General features: G+C 37.8%; 1 protein-coding gene and 1 long non-coding RNA gene across 2 annotated transcripts in view; both read right to left on the bottom strand.

Annotated features, from left to right (window-relative positions):
- Window positions 1–491: 491 nt before the first annotated feature.
- LOC125359175 lies at window positions 492–2,489 on the bottom strand. Its single transcript, XR_007212507.1, has 2 exons — window positions 2,454–2,489; window positions 492–2,411 (listed from the first exon to the last, which is right to left on the bottom strand). It is a non-coding gene; the product is annotated as an uncharacterized LOC125359175 (long non-coding RNA).
- Window positions 2,490–5,181: 2,692 nt separating this feature from the next.
- The window catches only part of Rnf2 (ring finger protein 2), a 32,633-nt gene continuing 11,303 nt past the window's right edge, over window positions 5,182–26,511 (bottom strand). Inside the window, exons 2-7 of the mRNA XM_048356756.1 lie at window positions 17,186–17,274; window positions 14,605–14,765; window positions 13,082–13,297; window positions 10,820–11,092; window positions 9,780–9,951; window positions 5,182–6,433 (exon numbers count right to left, since the gene is read on the bottom strand). Of these exons, the coding sequence (XP_048212713.1) occupies window positions 6,332–6,433; window positions 9,780–9,951; window positions 10,820–11,092; window positions 13,082–13,297; window positions 14,605–14,765; window positions 17,186–17,272 (1,011 nt within the window). The 5' untranslated portion in view covers window positions 17,273–17,274 and the 3' untranslated portion in view covers window positions 5,182–6,331. The remainder of the gene's footprint in view (window positions 6,434–9,779; window positions 9,952–10,819; window positions 11,093–13,081; window positions 13,298–14,604; window positions 14,766–17,185; window positions 17,275–26,511) is intronic.

Consider the following 26,511-nt stretch of genomic DNA (forward strand, 5'->3'; position numbering starts at 1 on the left):
TTGTTGGGTGTTTGGAATACGCATCTAATGCTTTTCCATCCAGTGGTGACACTTCAGCCCCTCTCCCCTCTATTGGAATTTGTCTTAGTATACTTGGCATCACACAGGTCTCTGGAACTCTGTTCATTACTTTCCCACTTTTATCAGAAATGTATTTTTCAACTGGTCTGTCTTCAAGTTCCTAATTTCTTCTACAGTTCAAATCTACCATGACCCTTTAGCTTTTAATCCCATTTTTCTTTTCTTTTTTTTTTTTTTTTTTGGCCAGTCGTGGGCCTTGGACTCAGGGCTGAGCACTGTCCCTGGCTTCTTCCCGCTCAAGGCTAGCACTCTGCCACTTGAGCCACAGCGCCGCTTCTGGCCATTTTCTGTATATGTGGTGCTGGGGAATCGAACCTAGGGCCTCGTGTATCCGAGGCAGGCACTCTTGCCACTAGGCTATATCCCCAGCCCAATCCCATTTTTCAATCGAACTTTCTGCTTGGTCTCTCATTATTCATCTCTCTGATCCATTACTCTGATTTCCCAAATCAGAATCCTGAATCACGGTTTTCAGGATGATTTAGTGAGATATTTTATTGAGGTAACTCTCCATATTTAGTTCTTCATCCATGGTTTCTTTAAAAGTTATTTGCGTATGCTTACTAAAGCAGACTTAAAAGTATTTTGTATAAGTCCAACATCTGGGCTTCCTCACACATAGATACTATGTCTTGATTCTTATGTTATACAAGCTTTTTCTTTTGTTTTGTCAAAAGCTAGACTGGTTTGTGTTTACTGTTTGCTTAGTGACCTTCCTGGATTAATTTTGTAAAATATGTATTCTTTATTGTGACCATTTTGCTTCATTGGCTTTGTGGGAAGCTGTTAGCTGGACACAAATATCCTTAAATGTCATAAATCTATACCTTTCCCAGTCTTGTTTAGGTGGCATCTGGTTGGGATAATGCCTTTTACACTTACACTCCAGTAATTTACACTGTGCCATATTAGCCTTCCCTTCACCCAGGACCAGCACAAAAAAAAGGGGGGTGTGTGTCCTGAAAACAATGCTTTTTAAACAGTAAGATGCTAGACAGGCCAAATGAGACAATTCTTTGAGATGATTTAGGGATTTTAAGAATTGGTCTTGAGGAGCTCCTAACTTTTGAAGTGTGCTGGTACCAGGGCTTGAACTTAAGGAGCTTTTAAAAGCTCAAGGGTGGCAACTCTACCACTGAAGCCACAGTTCCACTTGCTACTTTTTGCTGATTAACTGGAAGCAAGAATCTCATGTACTTTTCTACCTGAGCTGGCTTCAAACCATGATCCTCAGGTCTCAATCACTTGAATAGCTAACATTACATGCTAATTTTCAAGGGTACCTAATTGCTAGAAACCTTTAGCTAAGTTATAATTCTGAGAAGTTGATTTTTTGTAAATTCTACTTTGTTTTCATTGGCTTTATAAAATAGAGCTCATTGGACACTGATGAAAGTGAATTATATACCTTGTGGCTGGAGACAGGAGGGAGACACTGAATGAAAGAAAATGTACGCTCATTACCTGACTCATGTAATTGTAATCCTTCTGTACATCACCTTTATAGTAATAAAGTAAATAATTAAAATAGAAAAAAAAGTAAAACTAATTTTCTAGTACAAAAAGTATACATAGAGATGTGAAAATATGTCTAAGTAGAAATGCTGTGGGAACTGAAGAGAGATGCATTTTCTCATCTGGCATTTCAATTCAGGTATGTTTCCCCAAGTTAGAACACTGAATCACAGCTTCTCAAAAGCTTAAGGAATAGAATTTCTTCTTCAAGGGATTGAAAAGATTAAAAGTAATAGGGTAAAACTTACTATAATGCTCTAATCAAGCAGGGTAGCTTTGGTATAAAGACAGACATATAGACCAGTGGACGAAGCCTGAAAATAAACTCTTGCATACAGTTAACTGACTTTGAACAAGGGAACCAAGAACACTTCGTGGTGAGAGGACTACTGTATGACTGAGAAAACTAGATAGCCACATGGAGATAAAACAAAGGTAGTAAGCTTATTCGATACAAAAAATAAATCAAAGAACTTAATATAAGGTAAAACGAAACTGTAACACTCTTAGAAGAACAGGAAAAAGTTCACAACAGTGAACAACTGAGTTCTTGATAATGACACCAAAAGCTCAGCCCACAGAAAGAAAAACACAACCTTCATCAAAACTAAAATTGAGAAAAGCATAGACAAACAGCCCTGAAATTTTTGTATGAAAGGAAACATGTGCAGTTTATATATCTGCAAACATAGTAATAAGCAGATACATGAAGAACTCCTACAACTCAGTAACAACAAAAAAGAGCAACCCAATTCAAGATAGGCAAAGGAACTTGGGAGATCACAGAAGGATCACTTGAGCCCAAGAGTTTGAGGCTAGACAGGGCATCACAGCAGTGAGAGCCCCATTTGAAAAACAAAGGGGAAAGTTCAGTGATAAGAATGCTTGCCCAGGGGCTGGGGATATGGCCTACTGGCAAGAGCGCTTGCCTCGTATACTTGAAGCCCTGGGTTCGATTCCCCAGCACCACATATACAGAAAATGGCTAGAAGTGGCGCTGTGACTCAAGTGGCAGAGTGCTAGCCTTGAGCAAAGAGAAGCCAGGGACAGTGCTCAGGCCCCTAGTCCACAGCCCAGGACTGGCAAAAAAAAAAAAAAAAAAAAAAGAATGCTTGCCCAGAATGCACAAACAAAAGCAAAGGATTAAAATACAGACTTCTGTACAGAAAATATTAAACTTACCATTAAGTAAAAAGATGTCATATATCATAAGCCATTTAAAGAAATGCAATTCAAAATCACAATGAGAGACTGCTCATTACAATAGTTATTTATAAGGACAGCAATTCAGATTGCTACTTAAAAAGTAGTAAGTGGGGCTGGAAATGTGGCTTAGTAGTAGTGCTTGCCTTGTATGCATGAAGCCCAGAGTTCGATTCCTCAGTACCACATAAACAGAAAAGGCTGGAAGTGGCGCTGTGGCTCCAGGGGTAGAGTGCCAGCCTTGAGCAAAAAAAAGAAGCCAGAGACAATGCTCAGGGCCTGAGTTCAAGCCCCAGGACTGGAAAAAAAAAAGAAAGAAAGAAAGAAAGAAAAAGCAGTAAGTGATTGAGGAGATTGTGGAAAAACTGGAACCCTCATTCATTTCTGGTGACAAGCTGGTGCAATCACAGTGGAAAGTTTCAGGCTCCTCAGAAAATTCTAAAGATAGACTTACAGCATAATCCAACAACTCCATTCCTATGTATGCACCAAAACAGAAGCAGAACCCATACTTACACAATAATGTTGACTCTAATAATTATTTGTAAGTACAAATGTCCATTGACAAAGGAATCTACATGTATAATGTGCTTTCTAGCCATAAAACTAAATGAAACACATGTACTAAAACAGAGGAATCCTGAAAACATTGTATGATTTCACTAATATGAATATCAAATTCAAAGAAAGAAAGTGAAATATAGAGTGTTTATTATGTAGTTTTTGTCTGGGAATGAAGAAGTCCTAGAAAGATAGTGATGATCATTACACAACACTGAGTGTACCTACTACCACTGAATTGCAGTTTTAAAAATGGTTAAAATGAACCAGGCACAGTGGTATATACCTATTGTCTCAACTATTAGAGACTGAGGAAGGAGGATGGCTTGAGATCAAGAGTTCAAGGACAGACAGCCTGGGACTCTGGGTTTCTACTCAGATGTTTTGTGCCTCTCCCTCCAAAATAAAAAGGATGCAAGTGGTAAAATATGGTTATGGGTAGTAACACAATTTAAAATGATAATGCATCCAAAGGCCTTCATTACATTTAATAACCCAATGGTAACTGGAATTAGTTACTTAGATAATACTTATAAAATCATGGAACAGCTGGGCACTGGCTCATGCCTGTAATCCTAGCTACTCAGGAGGTTAATATCTAAGTATCATGTTTCAAATTCAGCCCAGGCAGGACAGTCTATGAGACTCTTACCTCCAATTAGCCACCAGAAAACCAGAAGTGGTACTGGGGCTCAAAGTGGTAGAGTGCTCACTTTGAGAAGGGACAGTGCCCAGGCCCTGAGTTCAAGCACTATGACCAATTTTAAAAAACCACCATTGAACAGTGATGGCCAATAGTACCTTCCCTCACTGCCCAAACACACAGACACACACACACACAGACACACATACATCTTCCCTCCCTCCCCCCCTCTCTCTTTCTCTCTCTCTCTCAGTTCCCCATTCTCTTTTACCTATAGTTCTATTTTGCAAGGATTACACATTCAATGACTTCACTAATGATGCAAAGTTTATGTCCTCCTATACTGACAGATAAAAACACATACATTCTCTAAGCACAAAGCTTATATTCACAAATAACTTTCTGCTTAAAGATAAAATTTCAATTAGTAACCACAATGAAATTTAGTTATTTAATGCAACCACTACTCTGTCACCAATAAAATCTAAGCAATTTTATCACAAAACTAGGGTTATATATATTCAGTGGACATGCATTAATAATCTATACAACTTAACTTTACACCAGAAAAGGAATTTAATATAAAAGTTCTCTTAATTTTTGGTAGTTTTCAAATTTCATGGCACAGATTACAAAAAAAACCTATAAAAACAGATTTCAAATATTTTCAGTAAAATGGTAAAAAATTGAATAAGCCTTTAAGTTTTCACACTTGGCTCAAGAGTTAAAACATTGAGCTGCCCCAATCTGTCAAAATTGACAGGTAAATATTTACAATGACTAGACAGACTTTAGTTACAGTGGTACTGGAGATCTACTCTCTCCTAAAATTCTCAATGCAGACAAGTCTTCGCAAATACTGTGATAATATAAACTTGGAGACATCTAGAATCAGGACAGGTATTTAAAAAAAAAACATAAAAAAACACAGCCAGGTGCTGGTGGCTCACATCTGTAATCCTAGCTACTCAGGAGGCTGAGATGTGAGGACTATGGTTCAAAGCCAGCAAAGGCAAGAAAGTTTGTGAGACTCATCTCCAGTTAACCACCAAAAAGCCAAAAGTGGAGCTGTAGCTCAAATGGTAGAACACTAGCCTTGAGTAAGAAAGCCCAGGGACAGTGCCCAGGGTCCTGATTTCAAGCCCTAGGACAGGAACCCACCCCCCACCCATGCCAGGAAAAAAAAAAAAAAAAAAAAGACACAAGCCAATCTTCCAGACTAGTGGCATAAAGCTTCTACCTCCCAAACAGCCAATATTGTCTCTAATATAAAACTACTGGCTGAAATCTTTAAACAGAATCATCTTTTACTATATATTAAAGCAGGGTTCAAAGTCCATTAACCTGCTTCTGTAGTGTAATTAGCAGAGTATAAACTGATATGGCAACTCAAAATGCTAAGCACACTTTTTAAACACAAGCAAAGACTTTTCCATTGTTAGTTCTATGTGCCATGTTATTCTGGACTCTGAAATCACTACCAATAAGAAAAGAACCAGGGAAACTGAACATATTTTGTACTTTTCATCAAAGTTAAAGTGCAAAATATCTCTGATATTTTTAACAGGAAAAAAACATCAAACACACAATAAACTGAAGTAAAACTAATACAAAAGAACTCTTAAATATACAATTGAGAACTACATATTCCCACCAATTTAACTTCTCTTCACTGAAATCTGTTAGTGAATTATGTTCTCACAGAACTTAAGATTTTGATTCTCTTCCCCATGACCAAAAATTCTAAACTTACAAGTGAGTGGAAGAGGAGAACAGAAAACAAACAAAAAAACCCACTGCAATGACAATGGACACCAAGTTCATAAAGAACCTCTTTCAAAAATGTGGTGTATGGAAGAAAATACCATGAAAATAATAATCCTATGAGAATTGTTTTTAAGCAAATTAAGCCTTGGTCTTCATGAAGATACTACAGTTTATATAGAAAACTATAAATATACAGGACTCCAGGACAGCATTAACATTCCATAGGCCTAGAAACCTAAGGGGAGAGGGAAAAGATGGCCAATTGAAGCTTTACTTAAAACTCCTGGGTCAAAGGGTACTCCAAATGGAACCATATTTTGTGAAAGCACACACTAAGACATATTATTAAAAGAAAAGAACAAGTACTGAACTGCTGCAGTATCTTCCAAAAAGTAAATCTTAAATTAAGGGAAAATGATTCTAATAGTGTAACTCAATCTGGCTCAGAAAGGAAATTGAACAGCATATCCAAGATCTGTCCATAAGAGTAGTGATGGTACATCTTTAATATTAAAGAAAAAGGCTATAAAAAAGTTCAGTCTCAGAATTGATTTTAAAAACTTATTTGTGCTCCTTGGTGGGTGCATAATAAAGTTCCATGGGCTTGTTCACTTTCCAATATTTCTCACTGACCAATTCCAAAGAAAAAGAGCCATTTAATACCTAAAACAAAAAAGAAAAAAAATTATGAAAGTTGCATTTAGTTCACAAACAGTGAAGTCCAAACATTTTGGGGGGGCGTGGGAGACAGAACTAGGGTTTTAACTCGGGTACTCTACCACTTGAGTCATTTCCAGGCCATTTTTGCTCTGGCTATGATTCAACAGGGTCTGTCTTGAAATTTTTTCAGGCCAGCCAGGACCACCACCCTCCTATTTACGTTTCCCACACACCTAGGACGACATATGTGAACCACATGGCCCAGTTTTTGTAATTGGCTGAGACAGCTCAAGTAAACTTTATGCCTGGCAGGCCTGGAACAATAATCCTCCCAATCTCAGCCTCTCAAGAGATTATGGTTAGTTAATAGGCATGAACCACGACACCTTGCTTTAGAAACTTTTTTTGGGTAGTACTAGGATTTGAAGGTAAAAATTTCTACCTAATATAGACAGGAACTACAGAGCCATGCTTCCAATCCTTCCCTTCTTTGCACTGTTATTTTTGAGATAGGGTCTCACTCCTAGACTTTGATCCTCCTATTTTTCAATTTCTGACAAATCTGAGGTGACAGGCACATACTACTATGCCCAGTTTAGTGTAAGATGGCTTATTACAGTCTTTTCTGTTTGGGATGGCCTAGAATCTTCTAGATCTCAACCTCCCCATGTAGCTAGGATAGGTATGCCACACTCAGGGGAAGGAGTTCTGCATGAACGTTTTTGCCCAGGCTGGCCTCTAACTGCAATCCTACCAATCTCAGCTTCCCAAGTCCCCAGGATTCCAGGTATAAATCTGGAATATAGAAATTTAATAAGTTCTCAAGGATATTGGAGGACACAGGACTAGCCTAGGTGTTTGTAATGTAGGAGGCAGAGAGGAACACTTGAGGTCCTTTCCCAGGATGTGTTGTGGCAGCAGTGCATGCCCTCAAATGCCACCCCACTAGCACCTGCCATCTGCCTGTTTGGTGAGCAATGGCCCCGTGAGCTGCTTTTCCCACTCATGCATAGAGTTACATCTCAAAGTCTGGCAAGACTAGGAAAAGCAACACCCTGGCTCAAGTATCAGTCTTGACTCTGGGTCCCTTGAGCTCTAATCTTCAAAACAGGGAAATTTGGGGGCTGCAGCGCAGACTACTATACATATGCTTGGCAGCTTCAAAAGTGAAAATGTATTCAAGTGCCTGCCTTGTTCAGGAAGAATGCTTAAAGTCAGAGTAATTTTCCAGAGAGCTTCGCAGGGTTTGTTAAATCAGTGCTGGAACCTCCCCACCATTAGATATACTCTCCATCCTTAGATGTACTCTGAGTAAAGCAGAGCAGCATGAAGCTGTGACCATAGCGGTATACTGCTGTAATCACTAATTCTCATTGCTATAAAATAATAGAAAAGGGCAGTTAACATAGTTTATAACTGAACTTTCCCAGGGGTTAGACTCCCTAGAAGCCTCTATAAGTAGTAACTAAAATTGGACAGAACAATAAATCAGCTAAGATGCTGGCACACTGTGCTTTGTCCTGGGGTCTCTTACTATGTGGTCACCTGCTTTTCTTTGAGTTTTTTCTATTTCCTCCAATTTCCCTTCAAGAAGCTGAACCTAGGCCTTAAGGAACACATAGCCCATAAGGAAATTTAATTAAGATTTCATTTGTAGTCTGCTGTTGAGACAGGTCACAAAACCTTCTGTACATATGGAACTATTCTCCAAGCAGTACAGAATGCTCTACAGATATCCATTAAGACTGCTTACTCAAGTATTCTAGCAAAGCATGTTCTGCTGCCACAATTTCTCAAAAAGAAACCACTCTAACTCCAATCAAACCACTTTTGGAATCACCAACTGACTATAACAGCAATGGAACTAATCTTAATGAAGATAACTGGAGTAATTTAAGTGACTAATGCCGAGTTCAAAAGGCTTTGACAGGGAGAGTGGAGATGGTGATGGAAAGGAATGACCTCTGTGGAGATGGGTCCTGACCTTTCCCCATTAGTTACACTTTAGGAAAAGTTAACATTTCTTCCATTCCTATCCTCAGTTCGCCTACATGGTCTTTATGACTGTTTGACTTGCACCAACCCAACAAAGCAGTGGGCAGAATCAGCACCATCTTTGTGAAGCAGCTTGTTATCTCGTGATCTGCAGCAGGCTTTGAGTGGCCTTCTGTCTCAGGTCTTTCCTCTCCTCTGTTAATTCTACAATGTGCTCCCAGCATAGCACTTCTATGTAATCAAATTGTTGCACTACTATTAAACCCACTGCTGCCCCTGGAATCTATCCCTGGTCATTTCTTGTCTTTTTCTTTGTGAGTCTCTGATGCTATTTCCTGCTTTGGTTCCTCTGATGTTCTCAGCTCTGCAACACTTACCACTCTTCTTAACCTAGAAACCCTACTCTCTTTTAATGTTTCAAAGCCCATCTAAGATTCTCTTTCCCCAAAAACCATCTCTTAATGACTTTAGATTTCTCTAACTCCTACCACAATCAACCTCGCCTTAGCAAGTGCTTGCTTCATGAAGTATTATAAAAATTAGGAATTATATGTAGGAATTAGAGATGTATCTTAGTGGCAGAACACTTGCCTAGCATGTGCAAGGTCCTAGAGTAGATCCTCAACACCATGGGAAAGAAAAATGCTAATGGAAGTTCAAGCAGTCTTTCAGTATGATGTATATAATGCTGCAAAGGATGTGGAAATGGAGAGAGAGGAGAAGCCAGGCAGGAACCCTAGTGTCAAAATGCAGGTGGTCAGAGGAATGAAAACAGATCCAACAACGAGACATCACTCAAGCTAGGCTTTAAAAAAATGGGAAAAGCAGGGCATGGTACTGCAGAACTTCAATACCACCTCTCAGGAGGCTACAGTTTGAGAGTTATAAATCCCAGGCCTGCCTGGGCTTCAGAATGGGGAGAAAGCTGGCTTAAAATAAAAATTTTTAAATCTTAAGAATAACTGCTCCTCGGGCTGGGGATATGGCCTAGTGGCAAGAGAGCTTGCCTCGTATACATGAGGCCCTGGGTTCAATTCCCCAGCACCACATATACAGAAAACGGCCAGAAGTGGCGCTGTGGCCCAAGCGGCAGAGTGCTAGCCTTGAGCAAAAGGAAGCCAGGGACAGTGCTCAGGCCCTGAGTCCAAGGCCCAGGACTGGCAAAAAAAAAAAAAAAGAATAACTGCTTCTCGTTTACATTGTAACAGAACAAAGTGTATCAAAAGGTCAACTACTCTGTTGAAATTTCTTTCTCAAGATTCCATACTGTCTTATGTGGTCCAACATCAGTAACGTGACATTCAGTTGGTCAATGTGCTCCCAGGCTCAACAGTCTAGGATGTTAAATACTTACAGTGAACTGGCCGCTGGCTGTTGCTATATAAATGGTATACTGCTTCTCACTGGCTGTATCAAGGTTCATCTGGTTTGATTCTCCTTTGCTTCGAAGTTCTTCTAGAGCTAACCTCACTGCCAGATACTTGGATAAATGATCAACAGTGGCATTACCTGAAGTCTTTATGTACCTGAAAGAATAAATCATTAAAAGTACCAACTGTAGAAACAGAAATTATATCAAGAGAACATATGTAAGTTGGGAATTATATTTCTAAAATGCTAAGGAAAATAGAAATGGAAATTTATTATTCAAAGCTTTCTTCCTGAAGAGAACCGAAGAAGAAAAGTACATGCTTACTGATTGCTTTATCTTCTTTACCTCCCATAAAATGATATAAACTGACAAAAATCAAACAAAAGTGCATCATGTACTGGAGGCAATAAAAAAAGAACAACATACTATTAAAGTTCAATGACTAGAACCTGCAGGCTCCAGTAGCATGAGGAGTCTTAAGAATATGAGCAAACAGTGCACTGTTTCAAGAGTTAAAATTTCTAGTATTTAAGACTGAGCAAAGAAGTACTAATTGAACTAATATTTAATATTAGGTTTGACAGCACGACTCAAGTGGCAGAGCACTTCACTAGGAAGGGTAACATCCTGAGTTTAAACAGCAGTATATCCAATAAGTGATGGGGATGATAGTAATAATAGTAATAATAACAATAACAATGTTTATCTGCACTCACTGGCAAACAGCATACTAGAGTTCTTTGCCACATGAATTTATAGCCTATGGGTGACCTACTATCACCATTAAAAAACCTGGATTGTCCTTTCTCCTCCTTACTTGGTTGTTCCTTTCAGATGTGCATCTACGGGCAAGAAGCACATGAAGAAGGAAGGAAACAATAATCTGGACAGCCAGTTCACCCAAGTTGAACACTGACAAGAGAATGAGAACCACCATTCCAACTTCACATGCAAAATTAACTGTTTGCTCCAAACTAAAACACTTTGAATTTAGATCATCTGAAACCAAACCATATACTTACCTTGTCTGTGCACTGTCATCTTTTTCCATAAGCGTAGGATGAGGCCTGAACACTAACTCAATCTCACTAGCACCATCCATTACTGGATCAATTGCCACTGCTGTATTGTTATTATCAAGCTCAAGCCCTGAATCATCAGAGGTTTTGGTCCGTTTGTTACTAGGGCCTGCCTCCTGGTTGCTGTGTGTGGATGCATTGCTACAATGCGAACTGTCACCATTATCTTCTGCTCCGCTACCATTTTCAATCTGTTGTTTCTTGCCTCGCTGCAATCTAGTTAAGGGGGGGAGGGAGGGAGGAGAGCAAAAAATTTACATTTTAAAGGCCTTTGTACCAAAAGGGAAAAAAATGTTTCAATTTACTTTTTGAGACAAGGTCTCATATAATCCAATTCAATATGTAGTTAACATTTTAGACATGGTTGAGATAGTATTGTTACTTTTTAACCATAATCATATTTGTAAAAAATATATGAAAAGGTTCATAATGGGAAAATAAGTTAACTCAACATCAACAAAAAAGACTACACTAAAAATTTCTTTAATGCACAACTATAGGCGTGTTGTTTCAGCTGACCATAAATTATCAGGCTTACTAAGACTTATTGTACTTATTTTTATCCCATGCCTCTGCCCAAAAAACAGCCCAAATGCCAGAGCACTATCATGTAATAATGTCAGAAAGTATTTAAAGAATGTTTAGATATCAAGGCCAGACAGGGAAACCAGTTCACAAGACCCATCTCAAACAATAAGCCTTAGTGTGATACTGCATCGTCATCCCAGCTGCATGGAAGTATAAAAAGGAGGAACAAAGTACAGGACAACACAGGTATAAATTCGATTAAATGATTAAAAAATAACAAATATGAGCATGGCCCAATGGTAGTGCCTGCTTAACAAGTACACAGCCCTGAGATCAACTCTCCCCATTTCCTCAAGTAAAAATAGAATGGATGCTAGGAAAGGACCCAGATTATATAGGGTCTTAGAAACCATCAAGAGTCTTTTTGGTTTTTAACTTAAATGTGAGTAAAAGCTATGAGAGGACTCGAAGCAAAAGAGAATCATGGGATGATCTTCTGTTTAACACAATATTGTGCCATGCTGACAACAGATTATGAGGGAAAGCATAAGAGAAAGCTGGGAAACTAACTGCACATGAAAGATGGTGGACAAATACAGATATATTACAAAGAAATTATTCACAGATTAGAATACAGGATCTGAGAAACTTTAAGAGTAACTTTAAAAGTTTATGGGTAAAGCAAATTGAAAGATCAACAATGAGGAATAGGGAAAAGGATTCAAAGGTTCAGTACTAAATGTTAATATATGAGATACTCTTTTAGAAATCCAGGAGAGGCTGGGGATATGGCTTAGCCTTAGAGTGCTTGCCTAGCATACTCGAAGCCCTGCATTCGATTCCTCAGCACTGCATAAACAGAAAAGGCCGGAAGTGGCACTGTGGCTCAAGTGGTATAGTGCTAGCCTTGAGAAAAAGCAGCTCAGGGACAGTGCTCAGGCCCTAAGTCCCCTAGGACTTGCAAAACAGTAACAAAAACAAACAAACAAAAGAAATCCAGAAGAGATGAGCTCTAAAATCCAGAGTAGTACAGGCTGAACATGTGTACATGTGTATATGTATGTATATTTGGAATCCATCTGCATTGAGATGGTAATTAAAACCATGAAACCAGATAAGGTCATCAGGAGCCAGACCCCATACTGAAAAGGAACAAAGACTGATCCTGAAGCACTCCAGTTCTAAGAATGGCATTCAAGTAAAACTTCAAAAAGTAAAGGCAATGACTAGTGACATAAAAAGGGAGTAAGGCACATGGTCTCTTGAAGGCCAGGTAAAGAAGCTAACCATGTCTGCTGCTGCTAGATAAAATGACATCTGACATTCATTTAGATGGAGAGTGCACAGTGTGTAGAAGGTCACTTTCACAAGTGCAATGATGGGGTATATATGAAAAGAATGAGGAAGAAAAAGAAAACTGATCAGATACACACAACTATTACAAGAATTTTGCTCTAAAGATGAGAAATAGAATGGTAGGTATAGGTAGACATGAGAGTCTAGTATTTTAAATGAAATGCCCTATTATGTCTTGAAATATATATAAATATTACATTTACATGAAAAGGTAATTATACAAAACTATTTTACTGCACTTTCACTTAAGTATAAATTTAGTATTCAATAATAAAATATTTGGGAAAATGATTCCCAGCTCTCTCCCTCTTTCCCATATACCTGTTCATGGCCTGTATCTTCAGTCCTTCCTCAATGCTGTGACTGAGTGCTTGTTGATTATTGTGCTTGTTGATCCTGGCTAATACTCTCTCTTGATGAGCTTCATACTCATCACGACTTGGATAAATTTTGCTGATGAGAGCATCAAAATTTGGGTCTGGCCTTAGTGATCTTTTGGAAACTAGCTTTTTCCGACAGGTAGGGCATTCTTTGTTGCTAAATAAAAGGAAAGAAATTGTAAACACCAGCATTTGATCTAATCACAAAAAAAGTCAAGCTTGTAGAGTAATCTTTACTTTTTTTTTTTTGGCCAGTCCTGGGCCTTGGGCTCAGGGTCTGAGCACTGTCCCTGGCTTCTTCCCGCTCAAGGCTAGCACTCTGCCACTTGAGCCACAGCGCCACTTCTGGCCATTTTCTGTATATGTGGTGCTAGGGAATTGAACCCAGGGCCTCATGTATACGAGGCAAGCACTCTTGCCACTAGGCCATATGCCCAGCCCGAGTAATCTTTACTGTAATGACTTTTCTGGGTCACAGAAATTTAGGATGATTAATCTGAATTTCCTAGAAAATTTTAAGTAAACACAAGCAAGGTTTTACAAATCTTTGTCACTATCAACTGCCAAGAGAATAAAAACACTTCCCAATGAAAATTCATATATAACAATTTTAGAAGTAAAAATCTATTACCTAATTTAAATGCCCCCTTTCTTAATATCCATAGTACATAAGGAACACCTACCCATTATTTATGTTACCAATCCTTTCACTAAAATAACATTTTCATGGGTATTATTTTTATTTGCATTGGAAAAAAGCACATTTTCATGCTTTCTAATTTCCTTAAAATATATACACACACATGTGTGAGTGTATAATACCCTATAAAACTTCTTTAAGTACATAAAACCAACTGATTAAAAACAAAAATTCCCATTAATTAAAACCTAGACTGGGGGCTGGGGATATGGCCTAGTGGCAAGAGTGCTCGTTTAGTATACATGAAGCCCTGGGTTCAATTCCCAGCACCACATATACAGAAAACGGCCAGAAGTGGAGCTGTGGCTCAAGTGGCAGAGTGCTAGCCTTGAGCAAAAAGAAGCCAGGGACAGTGCTCAGGCCCTGAGTCCAAGCTCCAGGACTGGCAAAAAAGAAAAACCTACACTGGCCAGGCGCTGGTGGCTCATGCATATAATCCTAGCTACTAAGAAGGCTGAGATCTGAGGATCACAGTTCAAAGCCAGCCCAAGCAGGAAAAGTCCATGAGAGTCTTATCTCCAATTAACCACCAGAAAACCAGAAGTGGCACTGTGGCTCAAGTGGTATAGTGCTAGCCTTGAGCTGAAGAGCTCAGGGGCAATACCCAAGCCCAGGGTTCAAGCCCCATGACTGACAGAAAAAACAACTAAAAATACCTAAACTATGTTATCAGTGAAATAATTATTGGAAGTAGCTCCTCTAACTCCAGAGCACTGTCATGTGGTACAACCTAAATATACCTAGTATAGTTCATTTCAACATACCCACTTCTAAGGGCTGTGATAATGCAATCTGCACAGAAACGATGTAAACACTCCTTTGTAGTCATGGTATTCTTCAACATATCCAAGCAAATTGGACACATTAATTCACTGTGGAGACTTCTAGGTGAAACCACAATTTCCAAGCCATCTGTTATTGCCTCCTACAAAAAAGAAAAGCAATCACTTTGATTCAATTCTACTTATTATAGACAAATTTAAATGCATGAAATTATTAAAAATGATAAGAAAGCATACATATGTATCCATCACCCAGCTACCACCATTATTAACTCCTATCTAATCTCCATACTAGTACTGTATTCTATAAATACCTTAAATGCTGAAGATAACATTAATATGAAGAAAAAATAATTAAGAGGGATATTACCCTGCTATAAATAAAAAACACTGCATTTAGAACTGAGGGCCTTAATAGTTCTAGTGGTATTAATTAGCTACATGATTCTAAATTATTTTAGTTTTCTTACATGCCAAGATGAGAAAGGGCTAATTAAACCTTAAGAATTTTTCCATATTTAAATTCTAGAAGTTTTATAAACCATATAAATTTGCCCATTAAGTATTTCAGGATTCTAATATATGTACTTTTTAATTCAGTTTAATAGAATTACATTTTAATACCGATTCTGAATCTTAACAAGTCTTGTTGTTCCATAGTTTAATCAAAGTAGTTAGATTCTCAGGCTAACCCACAAGCTGATTTAAAACATAACATCTGAAATATGGCATGTATTATTATATCTAATTGTTCCTAAAATTTTTCTGTGCCAAGACACATTTGGAATTCCAAAGAAAAATTCCAAGATACTTCATCCCTGATGCCCAGTCTCCACACTCTCCACTACCCCATGGCTGCAATTAAGAACAAGGGTTATTTAACTCTAAAGCCACTGATTCAAACATACAGGTATTTTCCAATACACTACTGATACTTTTGTTTCCAATGGCTCTCATACTTGTGCTTTAACATGATCAAAGAGCAACTGCTTGACAAGAAGTTACAGATACTATTCTATAAAAGGCTCCAATAAAATATACTTACATTTATAATAACAAGGTACAACTACGATCAAATAACTTGTATCCTAGGCTCTCTACATATGAAAGCATGTTCCTTATTCCATTTTACTGAAGTATACCTTTCTCTTACTATTTTCTGTGTTACAAACACATTTCTAATTTTGATGTTTTCATTTGTACATATCTGTGAAATACTGTGTAATATTTCAATACATGTATTATAATTTGATTAAGGTAGCTGACACACCTATCTCCTGTGATGTTTGTCTTTTATTTGTGCTGAGAATACGCAGTCCTCTCTAATCTGCAAACATTTACTTCAGAAATTATGACCCCTATTCTATAGCAAGGAAGCTTGTCATGTATGGTGATGATCCAGATAGTAATCTGGTCTGCTCCTCTCTTCTCTCCTTTCTTAAAATATGCATAATAAAACTCAACCCTAACCACTGGTGTAATCTAGAGCTGTACCTGGTATACACTGGGGGAAAGATGGGGTTAGGTAAAGAAAAGAGTAATTCAGATTATCACTAAAAATGTCACCAGCCCAAAAGGTTACTGCCCAGCAATCAATTAACCTAGTAAATGGAAAAGTAGAGCAGTGGCTCAAGTGGTAGAGCACCAGCCCTGAATGAAAAGGCTAAAAGGACAGTTTCCAGGCCATAAATTCAAAGCTCTAGAATGCACATGTGCATACACGTGAGTGTACAAATGTGCATGTGCAGACGTGTGTGCACATGTGCGCACACACAAATTCCATTCAACCTGGTATGATATGATGATATACTTAAGTGAATTTGCTCTTATCAACTATATAACCTCAAATCTAAAAACAAAAAGAAAACCCCACAACTTTCTCATATCACTGCAGCCTACCAGCAGTGAGTGGTGAACTACAACCTTCTTAAAACTCTTCCATCAGATTTTTGAATCCTAATCCCTGGACCCCATTTTTCCTTCCTTCCTTTTCTGTAGATGTTCCTTCTTCATCTCTCACTGGATCTTCATCTACTACTCAATTTCTACAAGGTGAGGTGCTTTTGGATGAAATTACAGGCTCTTTATCTCTTACTGATAAAATTCATTCTCCTGTCACTTAAAAATTATACTAACAATCCCTAAAATTTTACATAAGCCTAGCCTCTGCCTGCCCTTATAGTCAATGAGTCCAGTTTTAAGTATGTTCATTTCCTTCACATCTGCTCCTTCTCCAATCTTTTCCAACTTTACCACCTCAAAATAGTTTTCCCTACTTACCTTATTATTTTATTGCTGTTAAAGAACACTTTTCCTTTACAGAAACTTTCCCTTTACGGTGTGATTTTATGGAATCTATAAATTTCCATACCTAGTTTTATTCACCACTGTTCACCTACTGTCTCATATAAATAATTGTATGTAGTATGTAAATTACTTGCTAATCAAGAGCTGTTGACATATACATTATCACAGTTAAATTCTATTAAGTTTCCATTTTCTAAAATCTGTGTTATTTTGCATATATCTCTTACTCTTCTTTGGTTATCTTACTCTTTATTACCTGAGGTGTTCGTTGTAATTCATACAAACTGAGTTCCCATGTTTTGCTTAGTGGTTGAGTTCCATTTGTCTGCACAGCCTGAGACATTTCTAGAATAAACAGACAAAAACAATTTTTTAGTATTTAAAAGGAAAGTGCTACGGTCTGAATAATGTGTAATACATACAACTGATGTTCAAACCATTTGAACTCAGAAAACAGAATGCCAAATATGCTTGTTTAGATTTCACCTAGGAAGCAGCAACCAGAGGCAAGGGCTTTCTCTAAAGTTCCTAATACCAGTTTTGTCAAAGAGGAACATAAGTGCCTTCAAATATTCTTACTGAAATTTTATTAACCAGTGACAACACAGAGGAAAACTGAAAATCATACTTCATCTACAGCCCAGTATTACTTTGTCACAAGCAAAGTGGAATGCGGTGGTTAAGCTTCTCTCATGTCTGAGGTCAATGTAGACTACATAGTAAGGCTTTGTCTCAAAAGCAAAACAAAACAAAATACCAGAAAATACAGGTTGAGTGCTGAGAATCTCTAATCCAAAAATATCCAAGTCTGAAATGCTCCAAAAATCCATAACCTTTTAGTACAAACATGCTGTCCCAAGTGGGAAATTGCTTATCTGACCTCATATAAAAGGGCATAATCAAAATGTCGATGCACTAAAAACATTATACAAAATTATCTTTAGGAAATGGGGGGAGAAGTGTAACATGCCTAGAATTCATGGGGCCCTGGGTTTAAACTCTTAACAGTAAAATAAAAGAATCTTCCAATTATATGTATAAAGTGCATATGAAACATAAATGAAGTTTGTGTTTAGACTTTGGTCCTATCCTCAAGATATTTCATTATATATATGCAAAAAAAGCTTGATAAAGCCAAAATATTTCTGATCCCACAAATGGATTATGGATAAGGAAGACTCAACTGGCGTACATTTAGTCTTACTCCCCAATTCAGGAGGAGCCTCTCTAAACCCCTTGCAATACTCAGAAAGGGATAACAGGAGTTTCTTTTGTTGTTCACAGTAAGTCCATTTCAAGCATACCAAAATTTGCACTAATCAGATGATTGGAAGTATGCCCCAAGTCAGGATGAAAGCTGGTAGAAAGCTGGTAACTAGAAGAACCAATCATGTTGCAATTTTCCTCCCCACCCTCACTTTTTTTTTTTTTTTTTTTTTTTGCCAGTACTGGGGTTTGAACTCAGGCCTGGGTACTGTCCTTGAGCTTCTTTTGCTCAAGGTTAGCCCTCCTACCACTTGAGCCACAGCGCCACTTCCAGCTTTTTCTATGTATGGGGTACTGAGGAGTCGAACCCAGGGCTTCATGCTTGCAAGGCAAACACTACCACTAAGACACATTCTCAGCACAAAAATTTTATCTCTATTCACACCTACCTCCTAGGAAAGAAGGATTACGGACTTAGCCACTCACAATGGAAAAATGAGGTAATCAATTACGTCTACGTAAGGGAATCTCCATTAAATACTAAATGGTGGAATTCATACAGCATCTAGGTGCCAGAAAAAGAAAGGCACTCCACATGACAGAAATTCCTACACATGGGACCTCCCTAGGCCTTGAACTATGTACATCTTGTTCATCTGTACTCTTTACAAAATACTTTATAATAATTTGGTTAAATGAAAATAAAGTTGTATGTGCTATTCTAAGCAAATTATTAAACCTGATTGTGGACATCCTCAACTTATAGACAGTTGGTCAGAAATACATGAGGTTGTAGAGTTGGAAAAGACATCTGACATGGAAGCAATCTTATGGGACTGATCCCTTAACCTGTGGTGTCTCATACTACCTTTGGGTAGTTAGGGCCAGATGAATCCTTCAGCAACTAGTTGGTTACTAAAGAGGTAAATAATTGTTTGTTGCTGTAGAAAAAAAGACCACATTTTGTGTTAGTGTCAAAAAGTGTTTGAATAGAAACAGATTTTACTAGCAGACTCATTTTATTATCTTTTTTTTTTTTTTTTATTTTTTTTTTATTATCAATTGAACATAAATTTTTTTTTTTTTACAAGGTGCTCATTTTATTATCTTTGATCAATATACAACTAAGAATTTACTGGATGAGGTTGGGTGTAGCTTAGGGTTTTTTGTTGTTCTGTTTTGTTATTCTGTTGTTTTTTTTATTTTATTCTGACATTACTAGGGCTTGAACTTAGGGTCCTTAGTCGTGCTTGGCAAAGGCTTTACCACTTGAGCTATGCCTTCAGTCCTTTTTTTGCTTTTTTGCTGGCCTCGAATTACCCTTCTATCTCTGCGTGTGTTATGCCCCACCTTAAGTGTGCTTGAGGCCCAGTCACTGCCACAACAAACTAAATGTGCTTGTCCTCATTCTTTAGAAATGTAATAGTACTTCAGCTCTTAGAAGTACAATATAACCAAGTGCCAATACCTCACACCTGTAATCCTAGCTACTCAAGAAGCTGAGATCTGAGGATCAAGGTTGGAAACCAGTCCGTGAGACTCCATTAATCAAAATAATAATAATAATAAAACCAGAAGTGGAGCTGTAGCTCAAACAGCAGAGCATTTTTTTTCTTTTGCCATGAGCAAAAATGTCTTAGCAAAAATGCCCAGGCCGAGTTCAAGCCCCAGGACCAGCACACATATACACACAAAAAGAAGTATACTACAAGATTCCTTTTAATGCATCTATGTACCTTTAATGCTGAGATACTCATATTTATTCAATAAAATTTAACTGCTGTGAGTTTAGCATTTACAGTATTTTAAAACTAGATGGCAATGAAGATACGCACTAAAAGAACTGCTACCTGGGGGCTGGGACTATGGCCTAGTGGTAGAGTGCTTGCCTAGCATGTATGAAGCCCTGGGTTCAATTCCTCTGTACCACATAAGCACAAAAAACCAGAAGTGGCGCTGTGGCTCAAGTGGTAGAGTGCTAGCCTTGAGCAAAAGCTCAGGAACAGTACCCAGGCCCTGACTTCAGTCCCCAGTACTGGCAAAAAAAAAGAAAGAAAGAACTGCTGCCTGACTTAAAAATTACTAAGTATGCATGCTATTTTGCCAAATTAAAAAGATACCAGAGCTGGGTGCTGGTGATCTATCTACTCAGGAGACTGAAATCTGAGGAATGCTGTTCAAAGCCAGCCCAAGCAAAGTCCATGGGAGCTCATGTGTGGGTGGGGGGAGGGGAGCACTTGCAAGTCGGACTGATTGGATTGCTCAGTCAGAGGCTAAATAGTCTCACAATGGCTACTCACAGGCTGGAGACAACAGTAACTGATCACCAAAACCTGGAAGCCTCAAAATAAAAGGCACCAATGGTGTAGCCTGAGGCCAAGGCTGATGGCCTACAAGAACCCCTAAGTGTCACTGGTCTAGGTTCAAAGGTTGAGACATCTAGAATCTAATGTCTACTGGCAAAGGCAGAGAAAAAAACATCTGCTCAAGAGTCAAATGAGCTTCCCGCTTCTTCCACTTTCTAAAAATTAGCTTATACTAATTATACAGTGGGGAAGGATTTCATTGTTACTTCTCCACATGTCTACACATGTTCTTCCACTTTTTGTTCCATCAGGGCCCCTTGCTCACTGGATGGTGCCGCCCAAGCTAAGCAGAAGGAGACCTGGGTGTCTGATTTAATTCAGAGTGTAATAAGGATTTAGAGCGAGGTTGGGAATGTGGCTTAGTGGTAGAGTGCTTGCCTAGCATGCACAAAGCACTAAGTTCAATTCCTCAGCACCACACAAACAGAAAAGGCCAGAAGTGGTGCACCGTGGCTCAAGTAGTAGTGCTAGCCTTGAGCAAAAGAAGCTCAGGGAGAGTGCTCAGGCCCTGAGTTCAAGCCCCATTAATGGCAAAAAAAAAAAAAAAGGATGTCAATCATTTATCACTACAACTGCAAAATCTGCCCACTGACAAAAACAATGCCTACAGTGTGACCTCTGGGCCTGAAATGCCTAAGGAGTTGGTGCAATCTACCAAATAACCATAAAACTAACTTGCTGCAAGATGGGGGAAGGGGCTAGGGAGAATCTGTCAAATAGGCAGTATCTCTTTGATAAGAACACTGGGGGAATCACTGATGCAGAACTAAAGCCTCAGACTGACTTCCCCCACAACCATAGATCCATAGATGACTTGCCTCCATACCAGAGCAACACATGCATATATGATTACCTTAAACTATTAGGTTGTACCAAAACATCCACTTACATTTTTACATTTGCATCATTTTATCAATTAAAGAAATTTGGGTGTGTGTGTGTGTGTGTGTATGTGTATGTAATACTTAACAATGAAGAAACAATAATTGATGCTTTTGTACTATTATGGGTTCCTGAGCAAAAAAAAAAAAATCTGTCCTTCAAAGTACAAACCTTGCAACTTAAAAGATAACTTAACAACCAGTAAAGAGATTTAGCTCTCAGTAGCATTTCAGAAAGGATGAAAGACCAGACTATGCACATATTCCAGGGGTTGTAAAGTCTAAGAATTGTAAAGTCTAACTTGGCCCATTAAAAAAAAATTCATTTCCATTCAAGCTCTTCCTGTTTCTAGAAGTAGTTACTACTAGAGAGCAAAGTATTTTTCCTTCTTAGGAAGAAAGATGGTCAACATGTACATAAGTTTCCAGATTCTGGTTCTTCACCTATCCAAAAAAAAAAAAAATCCACTTTTCACTGCATTGCTCAAAAGAAGTAACAAAATCACTGCTGTAATAATCAAATATATATATTATATTATATATACAATTTGGTTTCTGCTTCTTTTCCTTTAATTCAGGACTTTTTATCTCTTATCAAAATAGCTATAAGGCAGTCATCAAGAGCTTCCAGACTTAAGTAAACATTAAAAAAAAATCCATTCAGTTTGGGGTAAGTGCATTTCTTTGGCTTGTAGCTGTATTGTTCCAATATGGTCACATGGCCTCTGCGGCTATAACCTCCTATACTCTCTCTCTTATAAGGACATGTGCTGACATTCAGGGTACCTGGTTAATCCAGGACAATCTCATTTCAAAATTAGTTTAATTATGCATGCAAAGATCCTTTTCCAAGAAAAGTAGCATTTATGGATTCTAGGGACTATAATGTGGGAATTGTAGGTGCAATCATTCAGCCTACATTTGCCAAAGGTAAAGTGTAACACACCAGTAAACATAACCAATTCCCCCACAGACAACACTTAAATCTTTATCTGGCATGTGATTAATTTCCTCAATTTGTTTTTACACTGTGAAACAAATATCAGAAAATATAATCATTTTTACTTTACTTAGATTATCCCATTTTCCTATATAGCATTTTTCTTCATTAGTTTGAGATATGCTTCCCTACACGCTATGAAGCAAATAAACTAATGTTTCTCTATTTCTAATAAGATATTTATCTCTTTTCTTTCTTCTGTGTTAATATCTCTTTGAACAGAGTAAAAATGAAAGGTCACTTTAAATTAATTCTTGTGTTCTTTAAAATTTTTTGACCACTTGAATTATATAATGTGTGAGCAAGCAAGCAATTTCTTCCTTAATTAAAACACTGCTTGCTTACAGGACATAGATGTTAGATTTTGGAAATTTATTCAAGACTAGGCTACAGCCAAAAAGCAGTAATAAATTCTGAATAAGCAATTCAACTGCAATCATAACTCTGCCTGAGTAACTATCACCTAATAAATATGATGGTTCAACATTTTAATCTAAAATTATCTCTGTAAGACAGACACTAGACACAAAGACACATCTAAAAACATAAAGGTGTTAATTATTCTTTTACTGAAAAACTTATCATTGTAGGTAGTATTTGGAATAATCACCTACATTACTTCTGGTCAGCTAACTATCTAAAAAGGTAGTTTCAGGCCCACTGGGTCACACTGTAATGACAGCTACCAGGAGGCTTAGATATGAGGATCCCAGTTCAAAGCCAGTCCAGGAAAGAAGGAAGAACCAGCAAAATGCCAGAAGTGGAGTTGTGGCTAAAGGGGTAGAGTGATTGGTCTTAAGCAAAAAAATCTCAGGGACAGTACCCAGACCCTGGGCTCAAGCCCCAAGACAGACAGACACACACACACACACACACACACACACACACACACACACACGCAAAATAGTATCATCAACTCCTAATTGGATTATACATCTTTTCCACATTGTGAAACACCCAGCAGGGACCATCAGAAGATAATTTTCTAAGTCTTTATTGTCCAGTCTTAAGTTTTGAAGTATTGGTAATAAATTTGTTTTCTAGGCTCTGCAATTAAGTTATCATAGGGGAAATAAACATTTCTAGGACCTAACAGTTTTACTTAAAACAAAAATCTAGTTGTTTTACTGTGACTTGTACCTTCCTTCCACACTTTTCCCATCACCCATTACTACTTTATCTCCAACTACTCCTACACACAGAGAGAGACAGACAAAGAGTGAGTCCAATCTATCCTCTCATGCCTACATTCCCAACAATCAGACTCTTTCGAGGAGAAATAAACATAAACTTAATTTACTAAATAAAAGCTAATTTGCCCAGCTACAATGCTAATGTTAGATAAGAATATGTTCTAATTGGTTGCTGCTGTTGCTTGTTTTGAATGCAAGGTCTTGCTATGTATATGTAGCCCAGTCTGGTCTCAAACTCACAATCTTCCTGCCTCAGCCTCCCAAACGCAGGAATTACAGAAATTTGTCATCACACCCACTTCTAAGTTTTGGTGTTTTATTGCAAAGTAGGGTGACTTATAGTTAATAATTGTAGTATACTGTATGCTTCATTTAGGGGCACAATATAGAAACCTGAGATACAGTAAAGTATCCCATAGAATTCTATCTACAGGTATAATTTCTGGTTCAAGGGCAGATCATGTAAAATATGAAAATCTGAACGAACTCTCCAGTCTTAGGCCTGTAAACCCAAGTTACTCAGGAGGCCAGGACCTAGAAGACTGCATTTCAAAGCCAGACTGGGGGGACAAAGTCTGCAAGATTCCATCACCAATTAACCAGCAAAATACTGGAGTGGAGATGTAGCTAAAATGGTAGAGTACCAACTGTGAGCAAGAAAATCAAGAAAGAGTATGAGGCTGTGAAGTCAAGCCCTTGTACTAACACATACAAAGACACTCCATTCATGACTAAAGCTTGCATATTAAGGCAACAATGAAGTATTACTCTCACTTGTCAGATGAGGTGGGATTTCTAAAAACTACTGCCAATTCTGGACTGGTGGAAAAGAAAATCAGTATAGCAACTTTAGAAGTGATTTTTGGAATAATAAAAAATTATACACACACACACTTTCCACAATTAAGAGGTTTGGCTATAGCTGTTCTACTTCATGTAACTGATAAGTTGTCTTGGCATCACTTATTGTTCTGTTCTTTCTTCTCCACTGATAAAGCTACTTAGCATCCTTTTACTAAATAATGAAGAAGAGAGAAGAGAAGAAAAAATGTTTTGGCTGCATATACCTTATGCTTACATAATACATGCTTGTATATATAAAAACTGTAAAACACTTTAACACATTTAATCTCCCCACACTGTCCAAAATAAATGCTTCAATCATTTAAAAGCATGCAAATTTCTTGATGAGATCATTAAATAAGAAGTGTCTCTAGGATTTCCTTTGCAAAAGTAACACAACTGTCACAGGCTTGCTGCCTCTTCCTCAAAAGCCACTTCTTTTCCCTAGCAATTCTCTTCCTTTTTTTGTACCTAGGCTTGAGTATTTGCTACCACTAGGTGGAGACAATTTTATAACAGAAATATGTTACTGAAATAGGAATAGCCACAGATTTTCTACAAATACACTTTAAAGGGCTGGGAATATAATATGTCCTAGTGGTAGAGTGCTTGCCTCAAATACACAAATATACTTCAAGGGTAAAGAAATTCAGCTTATAAATTCTATGTTCAACTAAGGCCACTCAAACTTGGCTGAAGATCCAATTTCCTCATATGTAAATGTATGGCTTTATATTAGCTAGCCTCAAGAATACCTTTAACTCTTAATACTCTATGAAACAAAACTTGCTTAAGTCTTCATTAACAGTACCGTTTCCACATAGACTTATACTCCTTTAGCAACTCTTCCAATTTGAATACTTCAACCATGTTATTTCCTTCAATCTTCTCTTTACAAAGCAAGTCAAAAGGAGGTATACTGCATATTAAAATTGACAGAGGTTTCTAGTCACAGATCTTTCTAAATTTTCCCCTTGTCTTAAAGAGAACAGTCATTCCTATACTTCTCTCCACATTCTTCTGTCTTAACTCCATTTGTATGTGAAACAATAAGCTAATTATAGATATTCTTGGTGATAGACTTTTTACTTGGAGTATTTTTTGCTTTTGTTATTTTGGGGGGTTCACTAAATTGATCAGAACCTTCCAGTTGTGTTCCTTAATTCAACTTAATTGTCCCTCAGACAAGGCGTATTCCTTACATTAGTACACTTCAGATTCTCGTGTACCAGGAACAATTTATCTTTTAATATCAGGAGATGTAGCTCATGTAGTAGAACACTTGGCTCTCAAGCATGTGGTCCTGGGCTCAATCCCCAGTACAACTAAATAAATAAAATAAATATTTGTTTTAAAGATCTATTTCATCTTTAAGGATATTTCAACCTCTGTTTGCCTGGGGAACCATAACTATTGACTCTTAATATAAGACTCCATGTACCTGAAAAGGACTTCAGAAAAGTGGTGTATCAAATTATTATCTTTTCCTAGGAAGAGAAATGTCTATCAAATGAACATTAATAGTGTAAAAAAAACTTTACCAATAGTTCTTTCCTAGGGAAGGCATAATCTGTTGAAAAATTAATGCTGTAGTAAGAAGAGAGCATAAAATAATTAGATTACAAAGGAGAGGGAAAAAATGGAAGACTGGGCGCCTGCCACATTTGCTAAATTATGACCAAAATAGTCCTTTTTTAGAAAGCAGCTCAACAATTGTTTATTAAGACTTTTTAAGTTCACATTGGTTTTTTGTTTTTTTTATATATAACTTCTTTTTTTTGCCAGTCCTGGGCCTTGGACTCGGGGCCTGAGCACCATCCCTGGCTTCTTTTTGCTCAAGGCTAGCACTCTGCCACCTGAGCCACAGCGCCCCTTCTGGCCATTTTCTGTATATGTGGTGCTGGGGAATTGAACCCAGGGCCTCATGTATACGAGACAAGCACTCTTGCCACTAGGCCATACCCCTAGCCCAAGTTCACATTGTTTAACAAAGTAATCTTAGTCCTAGTTTACTAATAGGTAAACCAAGTGTGGTAGTACACACATGTATTCCCAGTAGTCAGAAGGCAGGAGGATCACGAGTTTGAAGCCAG

Source organism: Perognathus longimembris, chromosome 11 (genome assembly GCF_023159225.1).
Source record: "Perognathus longimembris pacificus isolate PPM17 chromosome 11, ASM2315922v1, whole genome shotgun sequence".
NCBI classification, from domain to species: domain Eukaryota; kingdom Metazoa; phylum Chordata; class Mammalia; order Rodentia; family Heteromyidae; genus Perognathus; species Perognathus longimembris.